General features: G+C 42.1%; 1 protein-coding gene across 6 annotated transcripts in view; it reads left to right on the plus strand.

Moving 5' to 3' along the window:
- Positions 1–576: 576 nt before the first annotated feature.
- DACH1 (dachshund family transcription factor 1) overlaps positions 577–27,492 on the plus strand; it is a 364,327-nt gene continuing 337,411 nt past the window's right edge. For 2 of the 6 annotated variants that reach the window (XM_064440764.1, XM_064440762.1), the window contains exon 1: positions 578–1,886. In XM_064440764.1, the coding sequence (XP_064296834.1) occupies positions 1,147–1,886 (740 nt within the window). In that variant the 5' untranslated portion in view covers positions 578–1,146. Of the gene's footprint in view, positions 1,887–27,492 lie in introns of all 6 variants that reach the window. The other 4 variants (XM_064440761.1, XM_064440765.1, XM_064440766.1 and 1 more) reach the window with 4 other exon arrangements.

Below are 27,492 nucleotides of genomic sequence, written 5' to 3' on the forward strand. Positions count from 1 at the left end.
TTGCAGCGAGGTCCCCCGCGGATGTCGCCGGGGGCGTGCGGGCTGCCCTTGCGCGCCCCGCGCAACAAAAGGGGCCTCGGCGCGCTGCCGCCGGACCCCGGGCAGGAACTCCCACCCCGCCGGGAGCAGCGGTCGTGGTCCCGGGAGGGCGGGTGTGTGTGTGGGAACAACACCAGCAGCAAAAGCGACCCCCGTCCGGAGGTTTCTGCTTTTGTCCGCGGGTGCCCCCGCCCCAGCCCCGGCCCCGGCAAGGTGCGCGACCAGACCCCCCCCCCCCCGCCCCGTATCCGCCCCCCACCCCTGGCTCCCCCGCTCCCGCCCGGCCTCGGGGGAACGCTGGAGACGCTCGTGTTTCTCCACAAACTGTGTTGACAAGCGACTGCTGAAAAGGGCTGGGAAAATTACATCTCGTCTCTGGTGGGGTGAAATATGAAACATGTAATCTAACGGTTCCTGAAGAGGAGGGGTGGGGGGCGGCGGCGGGGTGGGGGTGGGGGGGGGGAGGAAGAGGGACTTCTCTCCCTCTCTCTCTGTTTCCCTGCTCCGGGTTCCTGGTTGGATAATTTGGGTTAATACTAGTGAGTGAGCCTTTTGCTGCTTCAAAGGGTATTTCAAGTTGCCGGAGCTCCTCCCCTCCGCACCGTGTGACAACAACAACTCGTCCAGCGAGCGAGCGAGCGGCGGCGGCAGCCAGCACTTCCCAGCTCATTTTCTCTCTGTCATTCCCCTCTCAATCTTTGATCAATGTACTTGCCAGAGAGAACCGAAGTCCTTCAAACCTCCTCCTTTTCACCTTCGTCTTTAACGTGGTGCTAGAGCAAGGACCACAAAAAGAAAACTGCCCTCCCCCCTCCCCTCGGCCCCAGCCCCGCCGCCCGGAGCGGACTTCTCCTCCTCCTCCTCCTCCTCCGTCCCCACTTGCGGGACACTTTGTGCGTTTCTCTCTCTCACTCTGCCCCCTGCTCTCTCGCTCGCCGCAGCACCTGATCCGGGGTTATCCCCCCCCTTCTTCTCCCCCCTCCTCCCTTCTTTCCTTTTTTTTTTTTTTAAAAAAAAAAATATTTTTTTTTAATTTTCCCCTTTCCCCTGCGTGTGTGTGTGGGAACTTTCCCCCCTCCCCCTGCCCCCTCCGCCGTATATGTGACCATGGCCGTACCGGCTGCTTTGATCCCTCCGACCCAGCTGGTCCCCCCTCAGCCTCCGGTCTCAACTTCTGCCGCCTGCACCACCACCACCACCACCTCCTCGTCGGCCACCTCCTCTCCGTCTCCTTCCATCGCTCCCCCGCCGGCCGCTTCGGGGACAAACCTATTCCGGCCGGAGCCCAACGCAGCAGCGGCGGCGGCGGCGGCGGCGGCCACAGTCACCTCCACCACCAGCGGCGGCGGCGGTAACGGCAGCAGCGGCGGCGGCGGCGGCAGCCCCAGCCTGGGCACCGGCGGCGGCGGCGGCGGCGGCGGCGGCAGCAGCAGCGGCGGCGGCGGCAGCGGCGGCACCTCCACTCCCAATGCCAGCGCGGCCAGTGCGGCCAGCAGCCTGCCCGGCAAGCCCGTCTACTCGACCCCGTCCCCGGTGGAGAACACCCCCCAGAATAACGAGTGCAAGATGGTGGATCTGAGGGGGGCCAAAGTGGCCTCCTTCACCGTGGAGGGCTGCGAGCTCATCTGCCTGCCCCAGGCTTTCGACCTCTTCCTGAAGCACTTGGTGGGGGGCTTGCACACGGTCTACACCAAGCTGAAGCGGCTGGAGATCACGCCCGTGGTCTGCAACGTGGAGCAGGTCCGCATCCTGAGGGGGCTGGGGGCCATCCAGCCCGGGGTCAACCGCTGCAAACTCATCTCCAGGAAGGATTTCGAGACCCTCTACAACGACTGCACCAACGCCAGGTAACCGCCGCAAGGCACACGCACACCCCGCCGCCGCCCCCCCCCCCCCCGCCGCCGCCCCCGTCCCACCCCCGCGCGATGCGGCCCGGGCGGGCGCCGCGCCGCTGCTCGCTGCCACCGCGCGGGTCCGTGGGGTGGGGTGGGGTGTGTGTGTGGGGAAGCGGCCGGCGCCTTGCCGCCACATGCGCTCGGCCCCTCGGCACCCGGCCGGCCTCCCCCGCAGCTCCTTGGTGGGACGGAGAGGAGCGGGAGCAGAAGGGGTGTTTCTGCTCCCCCCCCCCCCCCCCCCCCGTGCCGTGCAAGTGTCGCCCTGTCATTGTCCCCTTCTCTCCCCACGGCCGCGGCGTGCCGGTGGCCCGGGGGGGGGGGGGGAGGGGGGGGACGCCACGGGCAGCGCAGAGCGCTGCTCACGCCGGGAGCGGGAGGGGGACAGCTGGGCCAAAAAGTGCTTTCTGAGCGGCCCCTCTCCCCCAGGTTATCCTTGGATGTATCTTTAAAACGGGCACCCCTGGGAAAAAGCTGCCCGAAGGGTGCACCGGAGTGGGCGGGGAGCGGTCCTGGCAGGGGTGGGGGTACACTCGCGTTTCGCGTAAGCGGGATGGGGCGCGGAGCTGCCTCCCGGGCCGAGGGCCCAGTGCGGGGCGGATGGAGGCCACTTGGCCATCAACTGCTGGCATATATCCGAAGGGGCACGTGTACTTTTTGTATAGGTCTATAAGGCAGTTGCCACATGGCGAACGGGGGGGGGGGTTGGGGGGGGGTGGGGGCGGGAGGGCGGGAAGACGAGGAGGAGGAGGAGGAGGAGGCGGTGGCTGGCTTGCTTTGGGGTAGCGGGGAGAGGTGCCAGGCGGCCGGGCTGGCCTGCTCCCCCCGGGGGGCATGGGGGGGTGTCGGTCCCCGAGGAGCAGGTGCGAGCAGCTCCCGGCCTCCGCCAGCCGGGGAGGGGGCGACGGGGGCAGCGGGGCCGCGGAAGGGCTTTGGGAAGGCGGAATCACGTTACGGCGCAGAACAACGCGGGCGCGGTGGCGGGGATGGCGGCGGGGGCGGGCGGGCAGCGCTCCGGCTCCGGGCGGTGCGGGGGGACCGCAGCGCTCCCCTGTCCGCCCACCCCGCCGGGTCGGGTCGGGGATGGGGGGGAGGGGGGGGGCACGGAGAAGTGAAGCCCCAAACTTGGCATGACCGGGGAGGGGGGGTGGGGGTGGGGGGTGTGGAGAAGGACCTGGCAAAAGAGGAAATTCCTGCTGCGGTAGCAGCCTGCTTTGCAACTGAGGGCGAAATCGCGGGGCTGTTATCTCTCAATTTGTAGGTTACGGGGCTGAATCTGCTTGATGAGGAGAAGGGATGGCATAACTGCGGTGACCCCGAGATCAGAGCGGTCGGAAGCGCCTCCAGTTCCCGGGGGCTCCCCCTGCCTCGGTCGGGGGGGGGGAGGGGGCTCTGGTGCTGGAGGGGTGGCGGGGACCCCGCACGGAGCGAAGGGGGTCGGACGGAAAGTCCCGACGCTACTTTCAATGTACGCAAATAAAGAGACGGGGCTCGTTTCACTTTCCTATTGTCAGATTTCAAGGTGCAGCCGCAGCCAACACGTGGGGCATTAACCCCCTGCGATGCCGTGCTCCGTCCCGTCCCGCGCGGCGTGGGGGGGGCTGGGGGGGGCGACATGCCCTCCTTCCCCCTGTCCGAGTGAGCTCTCCGGGCGGTGGGGGCTCGTTAGCAACAGAGCAAGGGGAAGCAAAGCACTGACTCCGCAGTAGCTGTTGCGAGGTAGATTGTTGAAGTTCCTGAATATTCAGGGCAGCAGGACAAAACCGCCTGGAATAACTTCCAAGCGCTGACATAACTGTAGCTGCTCCGGTAACTCTGCTGTTGTTTCATGTGGAATCAACATGAATATTTATAGCTGCTCTTAGACGATTGTTTTTGGTTGCTTTTTTTTTTTCCTTTTTTTTTTTTTTTTTTTAATATGTGGCATGTAACTTGTAACAACTCTGCGCGAGTTCCAAGATTTGGTCCTTAAAATAAACTGATGGAAGTTTTGTTTTTTTTTTTTTTGCTTCGGTCGTACTGTGTCAATTGCAAATTGAGTATATGAAATTAAAAAAAAAATAGAGAAACTTTCTCTTTTTTTGGGGGGGGGGGGGGGGGGGGGGCGGGGAGTACAGGGACACCGATTCCTGGGCTTGGCAGGGCTATAAAAGGGTTTGGCAGCCTGGTTGTAACACGGGTTGATTATGTCAACAGCAGAGAACCGGCCGTGTTTCAGCTGTTTCTGAGGTCTGCTGTGTTACCATCCGGCATAGCAGAAATTACAGTAGTGGGTTCAGAAGTGGATAGGATTTGACCCTTGAAAAGCGTAATTGTAGTAGATTTATTTATACATCCATTAAGCAAATAACTTAATGGAAAGGATGTACAGTAGGTATGCAAAATGTATTATTACAGTATAGACGAATAAAGCAAAGTGGGTCAGTGAGTTTTGGTCAGAATGGGTGTTATCTTCGGAAGATGAAACTCTGTTTACTTTCTGGGTTTCCCCTCCGACACATTTCACCCTGATTCTCCTTTCCTTACAAATTAATTATTCTTAATTATTTCTGACGTTACAGTAATTACACAGGATATTCTCATCTACTCGGTTTAGTGATTTAAGCGACCTTTGCAGACCCTCAGTTACTGCACGCTTTAGCCGGGTGATGTCTTTTTGTATCCTGGGTGGACACTTACTGTTGAGGTGGAAGCTGTAAGAGCCAAGTCCATCCTAGCAGCTAAATGGTTATACTCATCAGATTCAAAGATTTTGACCCAGCATCTTATCACTGTTATATTTGTCTCATAATCAGCTGATGCACTCGAACACCCTAATGCCTTTTTGGAAAGCTTCATCAAGGTTAATACGTTATTTAATCAAAAAAGGCATCCAAATAAAGCCATTACTTTGTTGTTCTTTAAATGGATTGAATCGCTAGTTGCCAGTTGCTGTGGAAATAATAACTTATTTCGAGATGGAAAAGTTTTAGACGTGTTTCACCAAAATGATACATTTTAACTGTGATATTGCTATTTAAAAAAATCAATAAAACAAAAATCAATAAAACACCAAGGGATTTTCTATTGAATGCTTAATGTGGAGGTCTGTAAAGTGAATTGGTTTCTGTGTTTATTTGTGATACTACTAATAATAACATGATACTAAAGGACCTTTTTCTAAATTAGGCTTCTGTATCTGTTCACTGGAAAAATAAGCTTCCGTTATGGAAGATGACTTTTCTTTTCTGGTCATACTGACCTTTGCTTTTATTTTCCTCATAAAAAGCACTGGTTGCCAAACAGAAATCCAGGAAATGGCAAACTGTGCATTTAGCTTACATTCCGATTAAACGGTTTGACATTAATGGGATGCTAGAAAGCCATATGCCAGACAAATAGGGGAAGGATAAAGGCAAAACCTGGAAAATATTTAAAGCTACTAGATGCCAATCGAGTCAGGTTTCTTGAATGTGCGCGTGAAAGAGAGTAGCGAACTGTGCACTGGATGTCACCTGCCTAGGATTAATGACCTGGAAGCTATTGATCCCAGAATGTTTCTGGTCTCTTGTGTTTCGAGCACTTGTCGTGGAATTTCCCCATGCTGGGTCCCTCCGTGGAGTTTTCCCCATAGATTTAGGCTGGCTTTGGATCGTGCCCACCCGAGTAAAGGCTGGAGGCGTGTGCCTTCTTCTGACCTCCCTCCTGTGGCCGGGATATGTTAATCTTTTCTGACATTTGAAGATGATTTTGAATGAGTCCATTGACATTCATACTTAAAGCAGGGAATTATTTGCACTGTTTGGAAGCTTATTTACAAATTCTGGAAAACAACATAATTGATTTTTCAGTATAAATGGGAAAGATGCCGAACATGAAACAATTCTCTTCAAAGCCTGTCTTACACGGCAGTTATTCAGTCTCTTTGCTAGCTTCTGCTCCTCTCAAATTGTGTGGACCTAGCATGTACTTGTTTACTGAATACTGCACGCTTGCAGAGTTTTTTTTCCACTTTGTATTAATTAAAGGAGTATCTCACCCAGATAGGTTAGTGCAGATCATAGATATTTTAAACGAACAGGTCAGCAAGTGCAGCTGGAAGGAATGTCAAATATATAGTGTCTGTGGTTTATATTGATGACCTTCCCTCTTGCCACAGATTACAAAAATACAATCAGCAGAAATACGGGGGGTTTTACAAGCAAAGACGACTTCTGGAAGGCCAGAGGATAAATCGTAGGAACTATGAAGAAGGAGTAAAAGGTTTGGGGGTGACTTCCTCAGACTTAAAAAAAGCTAAAAGTCTCTAGCCGCTCGCAATAACAGAACTTTAATATCCATCTTAGGGTCTTTATTTATTGGTAAATATTATAAATTAGAAGCTGAGATCTTTGGACCATACTTATGACACCAGAACAGACTATTTATCCCTTTAATCTGATACTTAGTCCCTGGCAGTAGCCCAGTATCAGATACTCGAGGAAGGGAACGCTTCTCCCCAGTGAGCATTCATTGCCCGCGTGCAATGCTGCCGGCGCTGTTCCTGTGCAGGGATGTGAGGGGCTGCCAGTGATGGGCAGAGGGGCATTTTTTCCTGATTGCTTCGCGTGATTTTCCTGAAGTATTCAATGTGATTAACTCCTCCTTTATCATATAGCTATGAATATTGGTAAAGTTTTGTGTTTTTTCTTCTTTTTTTTTTTTTAATCTTTCACTGGTAGCATGCACAGTTTTGTTGTCAGTTTTGTATCAACTTTAGGTGGGAGAACGGACTGTGTGAAAGCACAGCAAAGAGCGTTGTTATTTCCACAGGCCATTTCTATGTCCATTCAGATGCTCAGTTTGATCTTAGGCCTCCGCTCTCTTTCTGGAGCTGCAGGCAGGATGACTCGGGGGCTGCAGATCCCACCTGGGATGCTGGGTGCCAGCACCCCGCCGCCTGCCCCTGTGGGCTGGCGCCCAGGGGGCCGCTGCTCCCACGCGGCTGTTCTTCGCTGCCACTCCTCAGCACTGTAAAGCAAAACGCACTTGAAGTAATCATGTTTGTTACTTGTCTGCCTCATATTTTGTAATCTGGAGTGTGTTCTGAATGTTTGTTGGAAATTATGATTTTGCTTGACTGCCATTTAGTATTTCTTCTGTTTTCTCCTGTTACTAGATCGTTCCAGACGGCTGTTTTTGCCTATCACTGCGATTCATCATCTAAAGTGAATTGCATATGAAGCAGAGAATTGTCATACACTGGACTGAATTTTAATATTTTCCTTTTGAACTGTATCGTAGATATATTAAATTATTTCTGCAATCTCTGCTGGTCTGGTACAGGTAAATCTCTTTCAGCGTTGCCATATTGCCTCTTCGTGGAGGAGCTTTACAAGTTTAGCTGTAAAAATTCATTTCTGGCTGCAGGATAGCAGAGGCAGCAGTCAGAAACTACCGAGTTCTATTAGAATTGTGTGAGCCAGCGAACCGACAGTCCGAAACAGCCATGATGCCTGTCTGTTTTTAAGCAACAGGACTGGATTTAGATCCTCTTTGTTCTTTGATAAGTTAAATATGTTTTGTTTTAAAAATAACATTTGGGGCATCTGCTTTGCATTATGAGTTAATTCCATTCATTGTTTTAAAATAGTTATTAACCTTTTGCAAATTATATACTGCACATGAACAGTAATTTTTTCAATAATCTTTAAATGTGCATACTGTAACAGTGCCGTAATGTGGACTGACATAATATGAATTGACAGTAAATTTTTAGTTGCCTAAATACGTATTTAAATGATAGAGCTGAAGAGTCATCTGCAAAAAGCTATTATGATCCAGAGAGTTAATTCATATATAGATAATTTCTCCAGTATGCATTAAGGAAGAATTTTTCTTTTTCCATTACCATTTAAATTATTTTCAAAAATCCTGAAACATAAACCAAAAATCTTTATATATTTAGAATTGAGGTATGCCTGTGACTTGAAATGATAAAATCCAGGTTGCTTTGAGGAGTAACTTTATCCTTAACCCACTATGTTCTGCTTATTTATCTGACACGGCGCTCAGCCTGGGGCATCTCCTAACAAGTGCTGATGTTTCATTTCATAAGCAGTTCGGAATATTGAGGTGTAATCTATCAAATATGGAATTTTAGCATTAACTGTGAATAACTGTGAACTGTTGTAAACTTCTTTTTTTTTTTTTTTAAATGGAAGAAAAAGAAAAAGGGTAGTAGTATATTTTCCATAGCATAAAGTAGAAAAACGCTGTCACTGGGTTTCGTGAGAGGAAGGATCAGCTTTTGACCATACAGTTACGTCCCACTTTGGAATTCTTTACTCTTAATCACTGATAGCGATGAGCTGGGAAACTACACCAGGGAAGGATAACTCCATAAGTACTGAATACTTGCATTCTCTCCTGCTGAGTTTCCATACGTCTCTTGTAGAGGTGGGGTACTGGACTGAAAGGACCCTGAGCAGCAGTTCAGGATACATTCACCAAAACTAACGAAACCACTTGCATGAGTTGTGATTGAGGAAATGGATCACAAAATGCATTTTGGTTCACATTGCTTTAAATGACGTGTTGTGATAATTACATTTAGAGTCAACATCCTCCTGTGGCAGGTGCATGAGTACGTACAATACAATTTGCAGAATTGTATGGAAAGATCTTGTAAATCTTGTGCGTCCAAACAGTTTATTCAGAATAAACAGAAACATTCGAAAACAGTATAAACATGTTTTTAATATGCTTAATATTATCCTTATGGTGTAAGAAAACAGTCTAAAGTTTTTATTGTGCACCCCTGAGAATACTCGTGTGGGTAACACCTACATAACTTTCTGTTCATTATTCTGTTTAAAGGTACCCTGTTCACTCCAAAACTAATTTACTGTAGATGTTTTCTTTGCATCCTGTATACTTTACATCTTCCTTGTGAAGAAGCAAGTTATTTCAATATGAAAAATGTATTTTTTGTTAAAAAAATCAAACAGTGGGATTTTATGTCCATTAGAAGGCTGAAGTCAGCCATAGTCCAGAACCGGTGGAGCAGGTGCAGTTAAAATTTCCCGGTGCACCTCGCCACACTCACTGCATGTTCTTTTTCCATTAGAATAGGAGGATGTTTTGGTCCTGAAATTTTATTCACCCTTAGAATTTATAGAATTATTCTCTAAATTGGCCAAATGGCAAATTTCTGCCTAAATTCCTTTTGATCTGAAACAAGCTCGGGTTCAAGCAAAGCTTTCAGACTAGTTTTCTTATTCACGCTATACTTTTATGTGATACTAAAAATATTGAAAAAAATGCACCTTAACTATTAAGACATGTATTTTTTATGTTTAGTTTGTTCCTTAGATTGTATAACTAACTGCGAGGGCCATACATGGGTGTGCGTACGGAGTACCTGGCTGACAAAATAACAGAGTTAAATACTGGAATTGGATGGAGCTGGGGAGAAAGGGGAAGAAGGGGAGTACACAGGACTGCTGCAAACATTTTAGCATAATTGACAGCTAAAATATATTTGTAGCATTACGATGTCATGATTAAAGATCATAACTCTGAATAACCTTCACGTCAGAGCACTTGTTAACGCTACTGTACTGAGAACAGGTAATAGATATTTTACATTTGGGCCAAAAGCTGTTGTTCAGAACGTGTCTGTCAGAATACGCTTGTATTTACAAATTGTTGTATGATAGAAAGTATTTTTAAGTCTTACTTTTGGGAAATGCTTTGCTTTTTCATCTTGCAAAAAAATTGTAAGAGATCAAAAAGAAAGTGGCTATATAAAGCAAACTGTAAAGGGAAGAGGTCATATATAAATATATATTCTGTAACTATTTATTTACATCTTTTGTAACCTTGATTTCATGTTGTTCTCATACTTACTAATGAATATTTTTTTTTTTTTCAATAAAGAGCTAGATCCTGATTTTATGTATGGGACAGAAAAAAAGCCGCTTTCAGGTTATAGATACTGTATTTTTAAGAAAAGTTCAAAAAATGTGTTACATTTTTATCTGTGATAAATCTAGTCAGGGCTTATTAATAGTTTGAGCATTCTCTAAAAAAACATTGCTAAAGCTATTATTTTGAAATTATACTTTTCCAAATGTAGTAAAAATATAAACTTAGTATTTTTATTGGTTTTATATCATGTTTTAATGGATGACAGTGTTATCTGTCTTTACAAAGCATATAATTTGTTTCCAGTCTCCTGGCCTGCTGTAGGAATCCTTCTTTGTTGGAGAAGGTCACCTATAGGACTCAGCTATTTACACTGAAATAAAAATGCTGTAGTTTTAAACCATATGCTTAACTTTAAGAATGTGGATAGTCCTGTTGCTTTCAATAGCCTACATACATCTTTTAAACCAAGCATATGCAAAATATATTTGGAAGAGCTATAAAAGAATCAGTTGACATCTTTGCTAGGAAGCTGTCTGACTGTATACTTCCTTGCATGTGTACGGACAGTTTGAGAGCACTGAAAAAATGCTTTAGATTTACTGCCCTGTAAATTAACACTTGTTGCATAAAATAGATTCATGATGCATTTTTTAACGTTTTTGTGAGTATTGTCTTCTTTCATACTAATTAATTTTAGGAAATCAGGGCAATGTCTTGGCAGGAATGAGTATCAGAATTTGGTATAACCCATGGCTTCATACCCCCTGCTGGGAGTTTCTGTATTCATTTTTGTAGCACAGAAGCAGTCTATCCCTTCGTGAAGGGAGTGGGCACTTCCAAGATGTGTGCCATGGCTGTCACTTCTCACATTTTAGGTCTGATACTCACTGATAGTTTGGTGGGAAGGAAGTGAAAAAATTTTTCAATTGTTTTCAGTTTCCTTAAATTTCTGCTTAAAAGCAAAAAAAAAGGAGGGAGGAGAAAAATACCTCAGGTGGTATTAAGTATAGTGTATAGTAAGGACTGATGCAAATGAAAATTCATATGTTCTCTTTTTAATACATTTCTTTCTTAGCTTGTTAGAATAGTTCCTACAATGTAGATGATACATAGCTCTTTATTATTTCTGTGTCTGATACATATACCACTAAAGTCTAATGCCAGGATTCTGTTCCAAATTTTATTGTATAGTGTTCTAATTCAGAGCAGGTTCAGGTTTTTTTTTTGTGTTTGGTTTTTTTTTTGTTTGTTTTTAAGCTGATATTCATAGCTTTTAACAGGCCAGGTTAAAAAATAAGCATGAAATGGTAATATTTTATCTTACATTATTGGGTATTGTAGATGGCTTATGATTCTACTGATTCCCTTCAAAATTATTTTGCTGCTGAAATATCATATTAAAAACAGAGTAGTAGAAAACGAAGCAGTAATTTGCAGTTTAAAGTGTAGCTGTGTATAAAATAATTTTTTGAGAAGCTATGAGGAAAATGTATTAGAAACATTAATTTAACAGCGTATAGCTGTTTCAGGAGCACACATGCCAATTGCGTAAGGAAGGAGTTGTAACATTTCGTGGGGAGGGCATCAGTGAGGTTTTTAGTTGTGATGTTTGGGTATAGCCACAGCTGTTGGATTGGCTTGAGGCCACCTCAAGGTGCAACAGGTGGGATGTGGCTAAGAATTAATAAACTTTCAACAGATTTTACCGTTCAGAGCTTGTCTGGCATCATCCCAGTAGAGTGGATGGAAGGGTGGAATTTATGTTCAGAAGAAGCAGCAGCCCACCTCCACCGTATGTAGATCTCACGTTTACACACTGAGAAGGTAGTTTGCTTAAAGACCCTGAATTTCTTCATCTGTTACCCTTCCTCTGCTCTTCAAATCTGTTGTTAAAAGCTCCCCTAGTGTCTGTCCCTGTGGGGAGGTTCCTGCAGAGATCAGTCTGTCCGTGGGCTGAGATGGGGCAGTCCTTGGTGCCTCCTGGCCTTTGCCCTGTGTATAAATGTACAGGCACGCATTAGAAGATGTTTGCGTGGAGCTGGCCGGTATACCCTTTGCATAGGCTGGGGAAGCTTTAGTAGGCCCAGAGGGAGTATGGCCCCATACGGGTGGATTGTGTTGCTCAGCTGAGTGGTCAGACTCAACCCATTATCATTTTGGCCTCGTTGCAATGAAGTTCAGACTCGAGGACGCAGTGCGTGGGACATGACATTAAACACAGTAACTTCAGGTTGTTCCTGAAGGAGTGGAGCCTCCATGGTGTTCAGCTCTCTGCTGCTGAGCCTTTGCTGATGTGGGTCTGCTAAGTGCACGTTTCGTCTTTTCTGGTGACCCCTTCTATGATTTTGTCTCATCGTGTCTTTTTTTACATGTTTTATTACTTAAATTAGGATAATAAAATGATATCATGAGAGGTAATAAAATAATAGTTATGAAATGCACTGTGAAGCGTACGTGTATTCACAAATATTCCAAAGTATGACTACATGAGTAAAACATTTTGACATTAAAGGAGAAGGATGTCGTCAGTTAAACCTGCTGGCATTGTTATGTGATAAGGTCGTCTGCTCTTTTGTTTGGTGTGCCAGCTGATGAAAGAAAAATATTTATTTTTAAGAGGTGAAAAACGCAGGCATTTTCATCAACTTAAATGAAAAGAGCCAACTAGTTCTAAATACTGTTTTGTGAAATCATGTTTCACCCCCGTAAGTGGTTTTCAGTGTGTAAGGTGTGCTGTAATTGGGATGGGTCTATCTTTTCAGCTTGGCTAATCGTTTCCTTTCACAAATCCAGAACGCATGCAGATTTGAACTTGTAGCCAGGAAAAAGTGCTGCCATGCTTCAAATTGCCAAAGGACCTCAAGGGACAGAAACTTGACCTGGTTTTATGAAACCATAGAATTACATTTATACAAGTTACCCCATGGGAAAGGAATGAACTGATCCCAATTCATTTCTAAATACTGGGGCCTTATGGGTCACATTTGAATTCTCTTCTACACCTGTTTTTCTACTAAATTTTTCTGAGGACATTTTTAGAAACTTACTTTACCTTAGGTATGGGTCATGTGCCTAATATTTAACAGTTCAATGTTCTAATTCTTTAAAATGTCTAATGGTTTCTCAATATAATTAAGCTGCAAAAAGTTTAAATTATAGGGTTTGTTCGGCATGGGCTAAATCCTCAAACCATGAACTAAGTGAACTAAGTTTAGTAACTTAGGCTTCATTTTCCTGCATGTCAAATGTGAACACAGAGCAGGCAGTGACTATAGTCAGTACGTGTATGGGCTGTAGAGAAGAGTGTGACTCTGCAGATGGGTCATTAGGCTGCTCATCTGGGACATGGGACATGGTGGCTCAAGGTTCAGTGAGACAGGTTGCAAGGAGACACCGAGACTCCTTTCTTCCTTCCTTCCTCCAAAACGACCTTTCTCCTTCCCTCAATTAGACTGAAAATTTGGGATTTGGAAAATCTGGGTTCACATCTCCTCTTGGAATCAATAAAAGTAATGAGTAGGTGCTACCATGGCTTTCCTCTTTCAGTACTTTGCTTTGGGCTAGAAGCCTAAATACCCTATGGGGAATGCTTACCCCTCTCTGGTGAGGTGATATGGTACTTAAGGTGTCCAAGTGTTTTTGCCAGCATAGTGCTATGTTGGAGAATGCCAGCTAACTTGAAACAGTGGGCCCTAAGGACAGAGAAGGGTTCCTTAGTTCATTTGAATATCGAACTATATGCTTACAGGGTTACATTAAGATTAGAATTAACTTGCATTTTGATTTATTTAACAAACTGAGTGCTCTGTTCAGCTTAAGTTTGCCTCAGCAATTACTATCCCACAGAGGCTCTGCAAACCTTCCAGGCTTCGCTTCCACCTTCTCGTGGAAACCATTTCCTATTCTCAGGCAATCTTTCCCACCCTTGAAAGACATTTTCAGTGCTGAAATTGGCATTAAGTGCCTGCAAAAATCTACCTGTTTCTAGTGAATGAGTGACAGATTTGGATACTACTCATGTAGTATAGATTGCTTTTCTCTTTATACACCAATCTTAACACTTTAGATCGACTAACAGCTCAGCTGATGATCCCTGGCTGTAGACTTTCTACTCTTCAATGTGGGTGTGGCAGAGGGGGCTTTTGTGTGGAATTACTGCTCCCACTGTCACCTAGTCCTGAGTTTGTAGTCACTTTTTTGGCTTGGGCAAAAAGGGTTGGAAGGTGAGAAATGGGAATAACAGTGTTATCACAGCAAGTAAGAAGATATTTACTCTCTTTGTTTTTCACACCGGTGTGTTTTTCTGTACAGTTTGTGTTGAGCCATTCATGACTTGGCTGGTCTGGATAACCAAACTGTTTTGTGAGGTGTCATCCTAGAGCCCTTATTCATGGCCTGCACTTCCTTTGACTGGCATAGTGAAGGGCAAATCTTCTAAATGGTGGTTACTCATCATCACCATGTGTTTATTATAAATGTGTACATAATGTCCCTTTCCAGTTCACCTCAAAGAAGTGGTCATATCAATCCCTAAACTCCTTTTTTGTCTTTCTCTAAGTCAGCCTTATGCTTTTAGTGATACAGTTTTTGTTGATGCTGTCAACAGGTTTGACTATATGTGATACTGATACTCTGAGTGGGTCATTTTTTCCAAGGCACAACAAACGGTTTTGTTCCCAAATGACTTTTAATGGAAGGTAGAGGTTCGGTTGCGTTCGGGGACTTAAACATTTTTTTTGTAAGCACTTATTTGCTTGGTTTTTCCTTTGTAGTTCTGTTGTTCATAAGTTGGGTAGAAGATGTATTAATTCTACTGTATCCAGAATAAGTGTAGATCAGACCAGTCTAAGGCCTTTGACTTACCAATAAAACATTTTGGCTGCTTTCTGGTTTTGGTGGTAAATAAGGGAAACCTTTAATATCAGCTGTAGTGGCAACGAATACTTCATTTTGATTGAAATGTTTGTCTTAAATTTTCATTGTGTCTAGAGGGGAAAAAATTCCTTTGTTATCTGTTTAATAATAAAACGACAACTCAGAATGAAGAAACAAATTTAGATTTTCAGATTCGGAAGTTTAAACTCTCCCTTTCCCTTTCCTTTCCTTCTGTTTATTTTTTTTCCCCTCACACAGCTCTCTGGATTTTGAAGAAAACGAAGATGAAAATTTGCAGTCCTTCATGGAAGCCACGTTTTATTAGGCACTGTGAAAACTTCAGATAGAGAGGATTCTTGGTTGGAAGCAGTTGCTAACCCTAGCAGTAGCAGTAGGGACAAGAGCCCTGAGGCTATGGGGCTGGGAACATGCTGAAGAGTGGCGTAGTGAAGAGGCAAAAGTGAAAGGCTGGTTGACAGCATGTTAAAGCAGATTTACCCAGTGTTACTGTTACATGCAGCCTTATAAGTTTACATATGTATGATAAAATTTTCAGTCTTTGGATCACAAATGTTTCCGTTTTCTTTGCTAAGTAGGACTGTGTTTAGAGTAGTGCCCGGGAGAGCAAGAAAGAAGAAATAAGCTTTGCTTTAGAGTTTGATGTGGGATGAGATTCTTGTGGAAGACATGCTAGATGGGAAGAAGGTATTTGTGTTTTTATTATATACCTGAAAGAATGCATTACGTCTGTCCTTCAGTCGCCTCTTTGCTGGGGCCGGTATCCATATGTAGATATAAGAAGTTACTGTTAGAACATAAGACTGAGTTTTGCTGATTACTCCTCCACTAAACACTAAAATGGAAATACCAGGCACTGATTATGCCTCAGCATAGCCTCAGCAAGGAGAGAGACTAGAACGAAACAGTTTGTTAGGCATATGGGTTTTTTATAGAAATTCACTTATTCTGGAAACTCTCACCTATGCTTTGTATGGTTCTAAGTTGACTTCAGAAGCATATAGCTGTAATTCCCGGGTTTCTTAATATTTTTTCGATTCACATGTGCAGCAACAAATATGGTCACTATGATACTGGGTTGCACATAAAAGTCATAATCCTGCAAACAGGTAGGAGTCTTTGGTTTGTGTAAGGAGTCCTGTTGCCTGATTTATAGGAATAAAATTATGCAGGTCTTTAAATACTGTCAGTACTGGTACCCACATGGCATAGCTAGCAGAGTTTTCATAAGCTGGAGTTTCACAGATACCGTCAACCAAGTGTGGGAATGATCAAAGAACATTATTTGTAATCAAAATATGAGTTAGGTGTTTATAAAACAACTGGTGGGTGCTTGTGTGCGTGTGAAATTTGCTTACACGAGTAATCCCATTGATTTAAATGAGAGCATTCATGTGATGAAAACAAGTTCAACACGGGAACGTTTAGAAGATGGTGACCTTAGAAACGAACGGTTGTCTTTGGAAGTATTCAAAGGGTGGTTATTAAAACTTAAAGCCGAGAGTTGCTGTTTGAAGGCAGAACTGGCTAGAAAGACGTGTGGGGAGCTCACCTGCCAAATAATAATGTGTTTTAGTGACACTGGATAACTCTGCCTCAACTTCCTCATACTCTTTTATTTGGGGGGGATGGTGAAAGGTATGGGAAGGAGGGTGAGAGAGGGACGGTGACAGCAAGGCTGTTTGTTTTTCCCGAAAGTTGTTTGTGATTTCAGGTACTCATGGGAAATCTCTTGATCAGATTCACATCTGTTCCTGTCAAAGTGGGTGCTAAGATACCGGTCACCCAGCAACCATGTCCAAGAGGGAATTGGGCCGATAATAACTTCAAAAAGGAATGACAGATGCTAGATTAGGATGAAAGACAAAACGCATGAAAAATGAGCTTGTTAGAATAAAAAAATATTTCAAGCACCTTCATGCAAATTAAATGAATATTGAACATTTGCATGCAGTAATTTCTACTTTTTCTGTTGATTGAGAAGAAATAAAGACGGTATATATAAAAACATAAATGTAAATTTTTCTTTTGCACCAATTAACATACAAAGCAGTATCTTTCTTCTAAAAATGAGATTAGCCACCTGGGTGCTTGGCTGTATCCCACATATGTCGCAACATTTTTGTAATGAGTATGCTTCTGTTGAAGGAACACCTTATCTAATTCTTCGTAGCAAAACAAACAAGGAAGCAACCTTATATTAATTTGAAAATACTTTAGGCTAGTGTGGCTCTCGTTTTTTTTCAGCTGTGGTTTTCAGAGCTGAATTATTTCCTGCTGTCCTTGAATTCAATCGGTATAATGTGCATTAATAAAAGATCACATAAGATGAGTTCAGACCAAATGCTAAGGTTTCCTATTGACTGGTCAAACAATACATTTTTTAAAACACGCTGCCTGTCAGGGTAACATGAAAAAGAAATAGTCACTTTTCCATGCCTATGTATTAAGATAATTTAAATAATCTAACAATTTTATTATTGAAACGTTCATATAACAATCAGAATTTGGAAAAGAATGATAAAATGTTCTGATTGAGAAAGGACTCTGTGTCTTGGTTTAGCAATGTCTAATGTGGTCACGTACAGAAATTGATTTTCTTCAGAAATTAATTAATTTTTCATATCGCCCTAAGCTGCAGTTAAAAAGAGTGCATACTTGTCTGTTTTTTCCAGAAATATTGCCTAATCATATTAATACCATTGCCCCAAGGATGAAAAGATAATTGTACAAATGCATTTGGAAATATGTATCACTGAGTATTTATGATTAAATTATGCAAATGACCCAGCTCTCATCCTTTCCAGACCCAGATTGTCTAATTAGGATTGATATGCTGAATAGATGTTCCAGAATTTGAATACAAGCATGTCCAAAGAGCAGAAAATTGGAAATGACAAGGCTGAAATGCTAAGAAAAGTGTCTTTCCCTTTTATACTTTACTAATGTGGTGTTAGCAGTTGCAGTTTTTCCTTTGGCTATATTGTGTGACTCATGTGTCCTACAAGAAATAACTCAGGAAAGAAAAATCAACTTTCATAAATAGCATTACTTTGCTCCGGACTTATTTTTCTTTAAAAGTCTGCTTAGTCATTCCTCTCCCCTTTAAAGCTTTGTATCCTTCATGTTAAAATAATGATGTATTCCACATAAATTACTTTTTAATTTGGAACACTCTTGTCTGTAGCTTGTCTCCAGCTGCCGGTGCTAGATATTTAGCCCGTCAGCTTCTCATGGATTCAGATGAGATTTACACACCTAACGTTTTTAAGTTTGGTGGGTATTTTTGGTTCTGACTTACTTGAATTCACAATTCCGTAATATAACAACCTTTTTTGGTTTTAAGAAGAGAACTGGTGTCTCATTAAGCTTATTTATAGGCATTCCGAGTTGGAATAATAGCTATCAGCAAGTCTACAGCATTGAAATCCTTCTTCAGTGGGCTGTTTGTTCATTTATCGCTCTTGGAAAGCTGGGAGAAGAGCCGGGTGAGGAGCAAGGAGGAGTAGTGAACTGTCAGTACTTCAGCCATTGTTAGCAGCAGGAGTCGCTCCCTCTGAACTCTGTTGGCTCCTGCTTCCCATCTGCGGGATGATGGATTGCTATGTTTAATACATTTCAGCTTTTGTCTGTCATAGTGTGGATAGACAGCGCTATCAATGATTTCAACACTGATTAGAGCGCTGCTTGTACCCACTGCTATTGGGCAGGCGCCTCCCAGCAATGTTTGATGTAGGAACTCGTTGGCACTCGCGCCATGCAAATGAGTCGCTCGGCTAACTCGAGGTGGTTTTAAACACCTACAAAAGACTGCCAGGAATTAGCACAGCGCCTCCAGAACAAAATTCAGACACCCCGACGAATGCTTTGGTACCAAATGTAAATGCTCATCCCGACTGGTCCTGAGCTCAGAGAGAAATGTCTCGTGCTTTTAATAGACCGGGGATGAGAGCAGGGATGCAGGGATGCATTCCAGGGGGTGTGATGTCAGCGGCACTCAGCCCATCTGTACTTAAGTGTTTCGCTACTGGTGATACGGTAGGAGTGCAAGGGTTGCATTGAAGCAATAAGATACGACGTGACATGTGTCATACAAGGATTTGCTAAGCCGTGGGTGCTTTGTGGTTCACAAGTCCACGGGCTGAATGATTTCAACCACCAGAGAAGTCGCTGTGCACCAGCACAACATATGCCCTGGAGTGTCTTCTAATAATTATAAAATGGTGCAGTGGACATACAAATTGGAAAAAAAATATAATCATGTTACAGGCATCATTTTAGGGAAGCGGATGTATATTATTTTCATTATTAGCATATTTTCCACTCTTAGATGAAATTATTATTAAAAATCTTAAGTGTGGAACAGTATTGTATCAGAAATAAATAGATGGTTGTGCTTGCTAAAGCATATAGTATTAGCTTTAAAAGATGCTTGACCCAGTTTTCTTGATTTGGACCATTGCCCCCTATGACAGGCCAGGCTGAAGATAACTTTCACTTCATTTTGGGCTGTGGGAGGAAGGGAAGTTAAATCAGGAGATATTAATCATCCTTAATTTAGCTTTGTTAGTAGATATTTTAATTTGGAGAACCAGAAGAATGAGTAAGTAATAAAAACCACCACTAACAAAAGTGGAGAAATTCCTAGGCTTAAATGTGTTTTCTTTACCCCTACTTCACTCTATATTTGACCTTGGCATTTTTTGCTTTTAAAAAATTTATTCGCCTTTGGTTATACCAACGTTCAACTTCCATGGCTCTGCTTATAGGCAAAGGTTTGTAATTTCTCTGTTGTGCTTGCTGGAAATGTAAGCTCCGCAGCACAGTCGTGGGATGCCATTTTTATTCCTTTTTAAGATGATCCAGGCAGTGGCAATGCTCATAGGGAGGAGTGTTCATGCTAATTAAAAGCTCGAGTTTACCTTTCAAAAAAATATTGGCAATTTGCCTGGGAAAAAATTCTGTCGTCAGTCACCATTTTTAATCTACTTGGCTGTTTGGAGTTATCTTCACTTTAAGAGTTGCCTGGTTTTAAAAGTTGCCTGGATGTTGAAGTAGTTTCTTTGACATCATTCCTAAGTGCTCGCTTGCCATATATGATGATCAGAGGATCTGAGGGCTTTGTGGAAAGGAGTATCAGTAATAAGGAGGGCATAATCTTGACATTTACAGCTGCCAGCTTTTCTCGGTTTAGGCTCCCTTTGCTAGCAATGGTTTCACAGCAGTGAGACAAGGAAGCTTGAGGAGTGCTTTGCAAATTTAAGAGAAGAGTAACAAATAAAGGTTCTTAACGTATTAGACCTTTCCTGATTTTTTTTTCTCCTTTAAAATAAATGGCATTTGGCTAGAGATAGTGAAGGGGTTGTTATTCTGCAGAGATCAATAGCTGGAGCATTCATACATGCACAGATTGGAAATAACAGCAACTTGAAAGTTAATGAAAAGCAAGTATGAAATAAATGCATGTATTAGTAGGTGATGTATTAATAAATGTATCATATAAATATGATAAGTAAAGGAATAAGATAAATATTTCCTTAATCAGATAAAAGATCTCTGTTGTTTATATTATTTCTGTAGAAGTAAGGCTGTGATTTACAGCCTTTTCTGATAGCAGGGCTGGTTTAGATAATTTTACCCCTCTTCTGGTTTCCTCCAGGCACCACTACCACATTCCTGTACAGCTACGCCTGTACAACTGTGTGTGACCATTTTCTGAACAGGATCAAGTCTAGGTTAAAAATGCTTTCCACTTACTCCCCCCTTTTCAGTATTATTTTCATTAACCCTAATCTGTTTTGGGAAAACAGTTCACCATGTGTTTTCTTCAGCAGTTGTGCTGTTACAAGTGAACGGGCAACGGGGACAGAAATGAATGATGGTGGCGGGAGCCGGGGGGGAAACCGTGCCTTCAGTTTTATGTATCACCATCCTGTGTGCCATGAAATTGTCCTGCATCCTAACTGCAGTGTCCTGAGCCTAGCCCGGGAAATGAACTGTGGATTACACAGCGGTTTTAACGCTGTATTTAAAAGGAGAAAACAGGAGGGGGGTCGGCGCTAATGAAAGGAGAAGTAGAATCTTTGAAAGAAAAATGTATGAATGCAGCGAAGGCCACGCTCTTCTCTCTTGGAAATCTGCTTTACTGAATCTTGGCAAGCTGGCCTGCTGTGTACTGCAAAACAAATGCTGTTGGTCTCTGAGGTGCAGCATGATTTCGGCCTTTGGATTCTCCCCCTAGCCTTGTTCTGGTGGCAGGGAAAGATGAGATGTGGGTGTGCACCATCTTCCATGCCCCGCATAGCTCAGCTTGTCCAGGGAGAGGAAGCCCACTTGTTACAGAGCATCCTCTGCTCTGTGGGAGGGACAGTACAGTGAAAGAACCCAGGAACTCAGGTCCAGCCTAAGTCTCTGCTTGATGGAGCGAGGTGGAGGGAAAGCCTTAAATTGTTCTGCTGTTTTGAGTGGACTGTTGTCACTCATACCTCTTGTCTTCTTTGCGTCTTCTTTTCCCCTGATAATGGCATATACATTAATATAGAAAGCTTCTCCTATAGCTATGCAGGATCTGATGGTGTCACTTAGATCTCTGGATTCTAATACAGTATAAAATTACTGGCTAATGTTTTACTGTGAGCATCTAGTTGACAATAATCCCGCCAAATGTTAATGATGATGGAAATATTCTGCTGTCTGTAAGAAAAGCTAGGCTACGATAACCTGTGCACTTTTTGCAAGCGATGTTGATTGATAGAATTATACTAGTTTGTACTTTTTTAGCAATACTCTTACTCTATTATTAGTACTGTTTAGAACAGAAAACCTGTTTTAAACACTAGTTGATTTCTTCCGCAGCTTTTTGCAAACGTGATGGAAATACATCTGAAGCTACAAGATCCTTGTGTACGCAGAACTATTGAGAAACTCAAAATTTCCCTGGGTAGGCATGGTTTTAGCAAAACTTCACTCTCTTCAGAATGGTCTGACTTCACTGTAAAGTGGGTTCCACTGTGCTAATCCTCTTGGAATGCAGCAATTATCACCTACCATATAGGTGTTAAGTGCTGAATTTCAAAGGGATTATCACTTTCCTCCTTTAGTGGCTAAGCAAGAAGAGAAAAGTTGTTAGTACTTCTAAAGGGGAGGGAAGAGGGGAGGAAAAAAAAGAGAAATCTCTCTTGTTTTCTTTCTGTGGTTTCCTTCAGTCTGGCAAAAGATGAGCAAGCTGCATTTCGCTACAGCTAGTTACTTTGGGTTTGATCTTTAAGAATTCTAACGGCATTTATTTCCCAGCCCACTGAAGTACCCTTCTTCTGTGGAAAGAGGTAAATATAAGAGCCATTCAGAATAAAAACCGAGAGTTATGTAGGTGGACAAAATTATATAGGAAAACCAAAGTTCTCTATATCCTTAGAGTATGTTTTCATCATCTGGAGACTTTGTCAAGCTAAGTACATAGCAATACTTCAGTCTTCAGCAATCTGTAGAAGTTGGTATCTTTTCAGTCTAAAAACATAATTGATGGTTTTATTGATGTTGCAGACAGAGCACTGGAAATTATCCTAAAACTATTTTTGTGCATATTCTCTTTCCATGTACCTTTTCCTTTAACTGACATACCAATATTTTGTTCTTCTACTAGCACTATCTACAATACAGATAATATTAATTTCATATGGGCGTTGGATAAGGTGGGATTAATGTCCTTGAATCTTTTTTGTTTTTTTAACCCCCTCCTAAGAATCTCATCTCTGGCTACTTCTGTAAGTGCTTGCTCCTCCAGTCTTGATCTCCAGTGAACTGTTGTCTGCGTACATAACGGGCAATGAAAGCAGAGCAGAACCCTGTGACCCTAACAATGTACCCTGCATACCATGCAGCAAACAAAGGCAATGCTTCTTCCATATTTGATTTTCAGATTATGAGTTCGGTTTCAGCCTGGAAATGAGCTCAACATTCCTCAGTGTCATCTAGTAATTAGCAGGCGGAGTATTCAGCTCTTCCGTCTGCTGTGTTTGTTTTTCAGTAGGAAAAAAGGGAACTCCAGTCGCCAGGGACAAATGTGTGCATTTGAGTGTACCACTGAGGTACGTTCTTAAGTAAATAGAGAAGCCAGAGGCTTGGGTGCCCAGCACATATGTGTTATTTGCCTGGCCTTTTGCCTGCTCAGCCTACCTTTCTTTAAAAACGTATAAGGATCAACAGCCAAGTCTCCAGGGGTTGCTTTTGGGTTTGTTGATGTGAACTAAATGGGGAAAGGTAGTTAGGGAGAGGATGCTCGCATCTGGAGAAGGATTTAAGATGTTATAAGAAACAGAGGTAGGTAATAATGGGCAGGAGACGCCTGCCTTGTGGAGAAGTCTTATTTGTGAGGCTGCAAAATAACCAGAAGGGACTTTTAGAGAAGAAGGCAGCATTTGGCATTGTATTGATGATGCTGATAGGAGGTTTCATGGAGGAGGGATGCAGAATATCAGGTTATAAGATTGTCTCCTAGCCTGCTAGTTTTATTTTCACTATCACTTTATTTGGATGAAGGATGATAAATTCTGTCAGAAGTGCTTGGTCTAGAGCTGGCTTTCTCAGTGCTAAGAATTTAAAGTCTTAGTGCTGGAAAATGGGTTAAAAAAAGTTGCAGTTTCTTCGCAGTTAAATCACAGGAGTTCATGAATTGCAGAATTAAGCTGTATCACAGTGTTTAGAAAGCATTTTCCAGGGATTGCACCAGAACATTTCAAAAAATGATTAAAATTTTCTTCTATTAAATAAAATATTTTAGACATTATATATAGTGCTTGAAATACAAGATAGTATATCTTGGTGCTGGTAGTATTAGTTCTTATTATAAGAATTTGTAAGATACATGATATCCATTTTTTTGAAAGAAGACATTAAAAATTGCGTTTAAGTTCTAAAGCTAACAGTATTTTCCTGGGAATAACAATCTTCTTAAATGTAAAACAATTTGATGGAAGAACTAAACTTAGGAAGTTGTAAAAATGAGTATTCTTAATTTTTAATGAATTTCTGAAATATTAATTCATTTAGTCCATTTTTGATGGCAGTAATGGTTTGTAGACTTTATGGGGTATTTTGAACTGAAAGGGCTTAACTGCTTAACTTTCTGTATCAAGATGATAATAGTATGTACCACCAAATGTCCACACTGGAGAGAAGATACTTTGTACTGTTGGAAGTGATGCTCATTCAGGTCTGTTGTGCATGCAAAGAAGGCAGTATTGATGTAGATAGGGATTCAACATGGGCTCAATGCCCAGAGTCATCATAAGACACAGATACCTGTTTCAGGAAGTTGGGAGCACCCGGCCATTGCAGGGTTTCCGAGTACTTGGCTTGTGAATTGTGGCATTTTCCCTAATTTAATTTCATCATAATTTGCATACATTGTGTATGGAATTTCATGCTATAGAAATAATGTGGCAATTTCTGGATGAAAACAATGGGGCATTTTAAAGTAACGCAATTCTGCCATTTATTTTGCTGCCTCTTTAGTGTAATGATCCCAATACCAAAGAACTACAGCTCCTCCTTTGTCAGAAGGATTTATGATAATGTCTTGCCGTTTTTGTAAATTATGTAACACACACTGTTCCTCCTTTATTATATAGTGAAATTTAGTAGGTTGTTTTAATTGTTTGATTGATTTTTTTTTTCCCCTTGGCATTTGTCTACACTGAAATCTAGTGTCTGAGATTTACTAGGAGGAGCAATCAAGAAGAATGGCTTTTGTCTGAATTTCTGAAGATGTCAGGTGGTTTAGGAATGTTTGTGATAAGTCTTTTGTTTTACGAAGTCTAGAATTGGGTATGCAGTGCTCTCTGAAGAATGTTGAGCAGCACATTTCTTAACAGGAACCAACACCAGTCTTTCTGTTAGTACTGAATATTCAGCAGCTTTTAGTGGTTCATAGTTATTGTTGTTGAAACAGTAATAATGTTTTAAACACTCTGCTACATGGAACACCTAGAATATAGATGGCTTTGATCGTCGTTATGCAGCGAACTTAGAGGCAACAGCAAGATGCCCATAGACTTAACTGGTATTACCCTACTGCCCGAAACAAATAGTTTCGTTACAAAGATGCCACTACCCATTTATTAAAGCACTTATATTACTTGTTACACAATGATAATCTAGAATGTAAAAGAATTAGCAAGTAGAGTTTCCACCTCCCTATGTGTTCAAATGAATGTGTTAAAAGTTTATTCCTCATAACTCTTTGGGGTAGGTACAAGAGACTCAACCAAAAAGGGCCGAGTCATTCTGGTTCTGTTTTGTAAGGGACTTGAAAAACAGGCTAATGCAGAGTCGAGATGTTTTTAGGATTTTTCATACTTCATTTTGATCACTTAGACATAGCAAACATGCTCTTGTTCAAAGGCTGATTCTGGGATAGTATTTTTGAAAAATATGCCCGTAGTTCTCTAGCTGCTATGTGTGGGCTTAACTGGGATTTCATGGATGTGACTGAGCAGCCCAGGTCTGAATTTCCTAGGTTTCCTTTTCTGACAAGTTGATATTAAAACACTACCCAACTAAGTGTTACTCAGAAGCTTTCAGAGAAATCAGGTTTTATGTTCATTTCAACACATCCTGTATTTAAAATTATCATGGCCCCTGATGGGATAACTGGTCACCAAAGTTACTGACTGTAAAAAAAGCCCAAATCTATATAGTTGCCATATTTTAAGCTTGTAGACATAATCTATAACTTTTACTGCCTTGCCCCTCCCAAAGCTATGTTTTCTCTTTGAATACTTTGAATCTTGTTACTGACTTAGCATTTGCTGTGACTGTAAGATCTCAGCTGAAAACATGGAGGTCTGGCCTTTGACTTTCAAGTTGAACCACATAAGAATAGCTGTTGAGCTGCTATAATACAACTCATTATAAAAGTTATTTAGGTTTTTAAAAAAATTGTTATTATACTGCTAGGAAACCCTTTAAACTCTCTATATGTGTAGATATAAAGAGGGAGAGAGATTTAAGTCAGTAAAGTTATCATCATTATCTTTCACCTTTGCTGGTGTTATTGTGATTATTATTTTATTATCACTCTTCTGAGACGATGATTTGCGTTTTGAAAGAGTGGCTTCTATAAGGTACTGACTGACTAGATAGTGATGAGTACGTTTTCTTTCTCTTCATTTCTCCCCAAGATGTTCTGTTGTCTTTCCAGTTTTTTTAATGCATTGGGCTTTGAAGTAATTCAGAGGATTGTGAAGACAGGCATATTCATGAGATTCATCAGATCTCCACATAAATGGAGCTAAAACGTGATAAAAGTAATTCCGCACTTGTTTCTGGCACAGCTAGTGAGTTCAACCGTGTTTGGAAACCTGAAATGGATGAACTGGGGGAGCATGGATGATAGAGGTAAAAATGATGTAGATGGGGTATTTGGATTAAGCATTTCAGACATCATGTTCCTGTCCTAGCAGATGCATGGAAGATCAATATGGACAATTTATAAGGGTCAAGTATGTTTTAGTGCCTGTGAATGTTGAAGTTTCCTTATTGACCATTCTGTAGTGAACAAATTTTCTCAAAGTCCTAGAAGGTTGAAATTGGTTTTGTTTTTCTTATTTGAGATAGCAGTTTGGGTGTTAGAACTGAAAGCTGTAAGAAACCTAGTTGTTTCAGATTCCAATTTAAATAATGTTTTTGACTGTATTTGTAGCAATTGTTGAAAATACGTGTTGTAAAAAAGATTAATATTAAACCTGTGCTACTGTTTAGTGAATACTTCTGCAGCTTCATGATTGTTCCTGCAAATCTAGATAATATTTCGATTGTTGTTTTTAATAGAATCTTTTTTCAGCACTGCAGATCTGTGCCCATGGACCTGCCCATGAAACAACTCACAATCAAATGCTTCTTTTTATTTTGAGCATAATTATATCATATTTTAGTTACTGCTCTGGAAATGTCTCATATTTGCCAATCAGTTTCCAGAAGAATAGATTCATGTCTAACTGAGCTTGTATTAGAGGCTTCTACGAGTTTCAAAGAGTTTTATTATAGTTGTATCTGTAGTACCTATTTTTTTTGTAAGGCTTTGAAATGCTTTTGTCTTATCAAGCACCATTCTCTGCTATCCTTTAAGCATTTGAAACGGAGCGTGCAGTTTAGATCAGCTACGATGCATATCCTTAGATCAGCGAGTGTTCCTGTGAATCTTAAAATATTCTGCACTCTGCCTTTTGTGGTTCTGCTGCCATTTTTTCTCAAGATTATCAGAACAGAAATAATTGCTTCTACCCATTCTTAAAGACGTTGGAGTTCAAGTATGAAAGCAGTTCAAAAGGGCATTTACGTATGCACACGTGTAATCATTCATATAGAAATATTCCCCTTAAAAGTTTGGCAAAGACCTCCAAATATTTTCGCCCATCTTAATGCAGATAATCGCAAATGCAAAGAAAATAACATAGTTATTTTTCCAAGCTGAAAAAAAATTTTCACTAATAAAGTTCTGAACTGAAAGACTTTTTATTGGTAATTCGTAGGGTATCTAATGTGCTTTTTCCTACAATTTTGGGCTTCAGTATCTCCCTTCCACTTTTTGCCCTTTTCCACATTATGGCAACATGCTAAACTCACAGTAACTCTTCCTTTATCCAGACTGGCTTATTCAGGGCTAGTTCATACATATCTGTATTTTATGGTTCATTATACAGTGTGGCATGTAGAAAAGTCACCTTGGTGTATTATTGGAGGTGCACAAAGGCACGTGGTATTCTTTATGCTGTATCAC

The sequence above is a fragment of the Phalacrocorax carbo genome, chromosome 1, assembly GCF_963921805.1.
Source record: "Phalacrocorax carbo chromosome 1, bPhaCar2.1, whole genome shotgun sequence".
Lineage (NCBI taxonomy): Eukaryota > Metazoa > Chordata > Aves > Suliformes > Phalacrocoracidae > Phalacrocorax > Phalacrocorax carbo.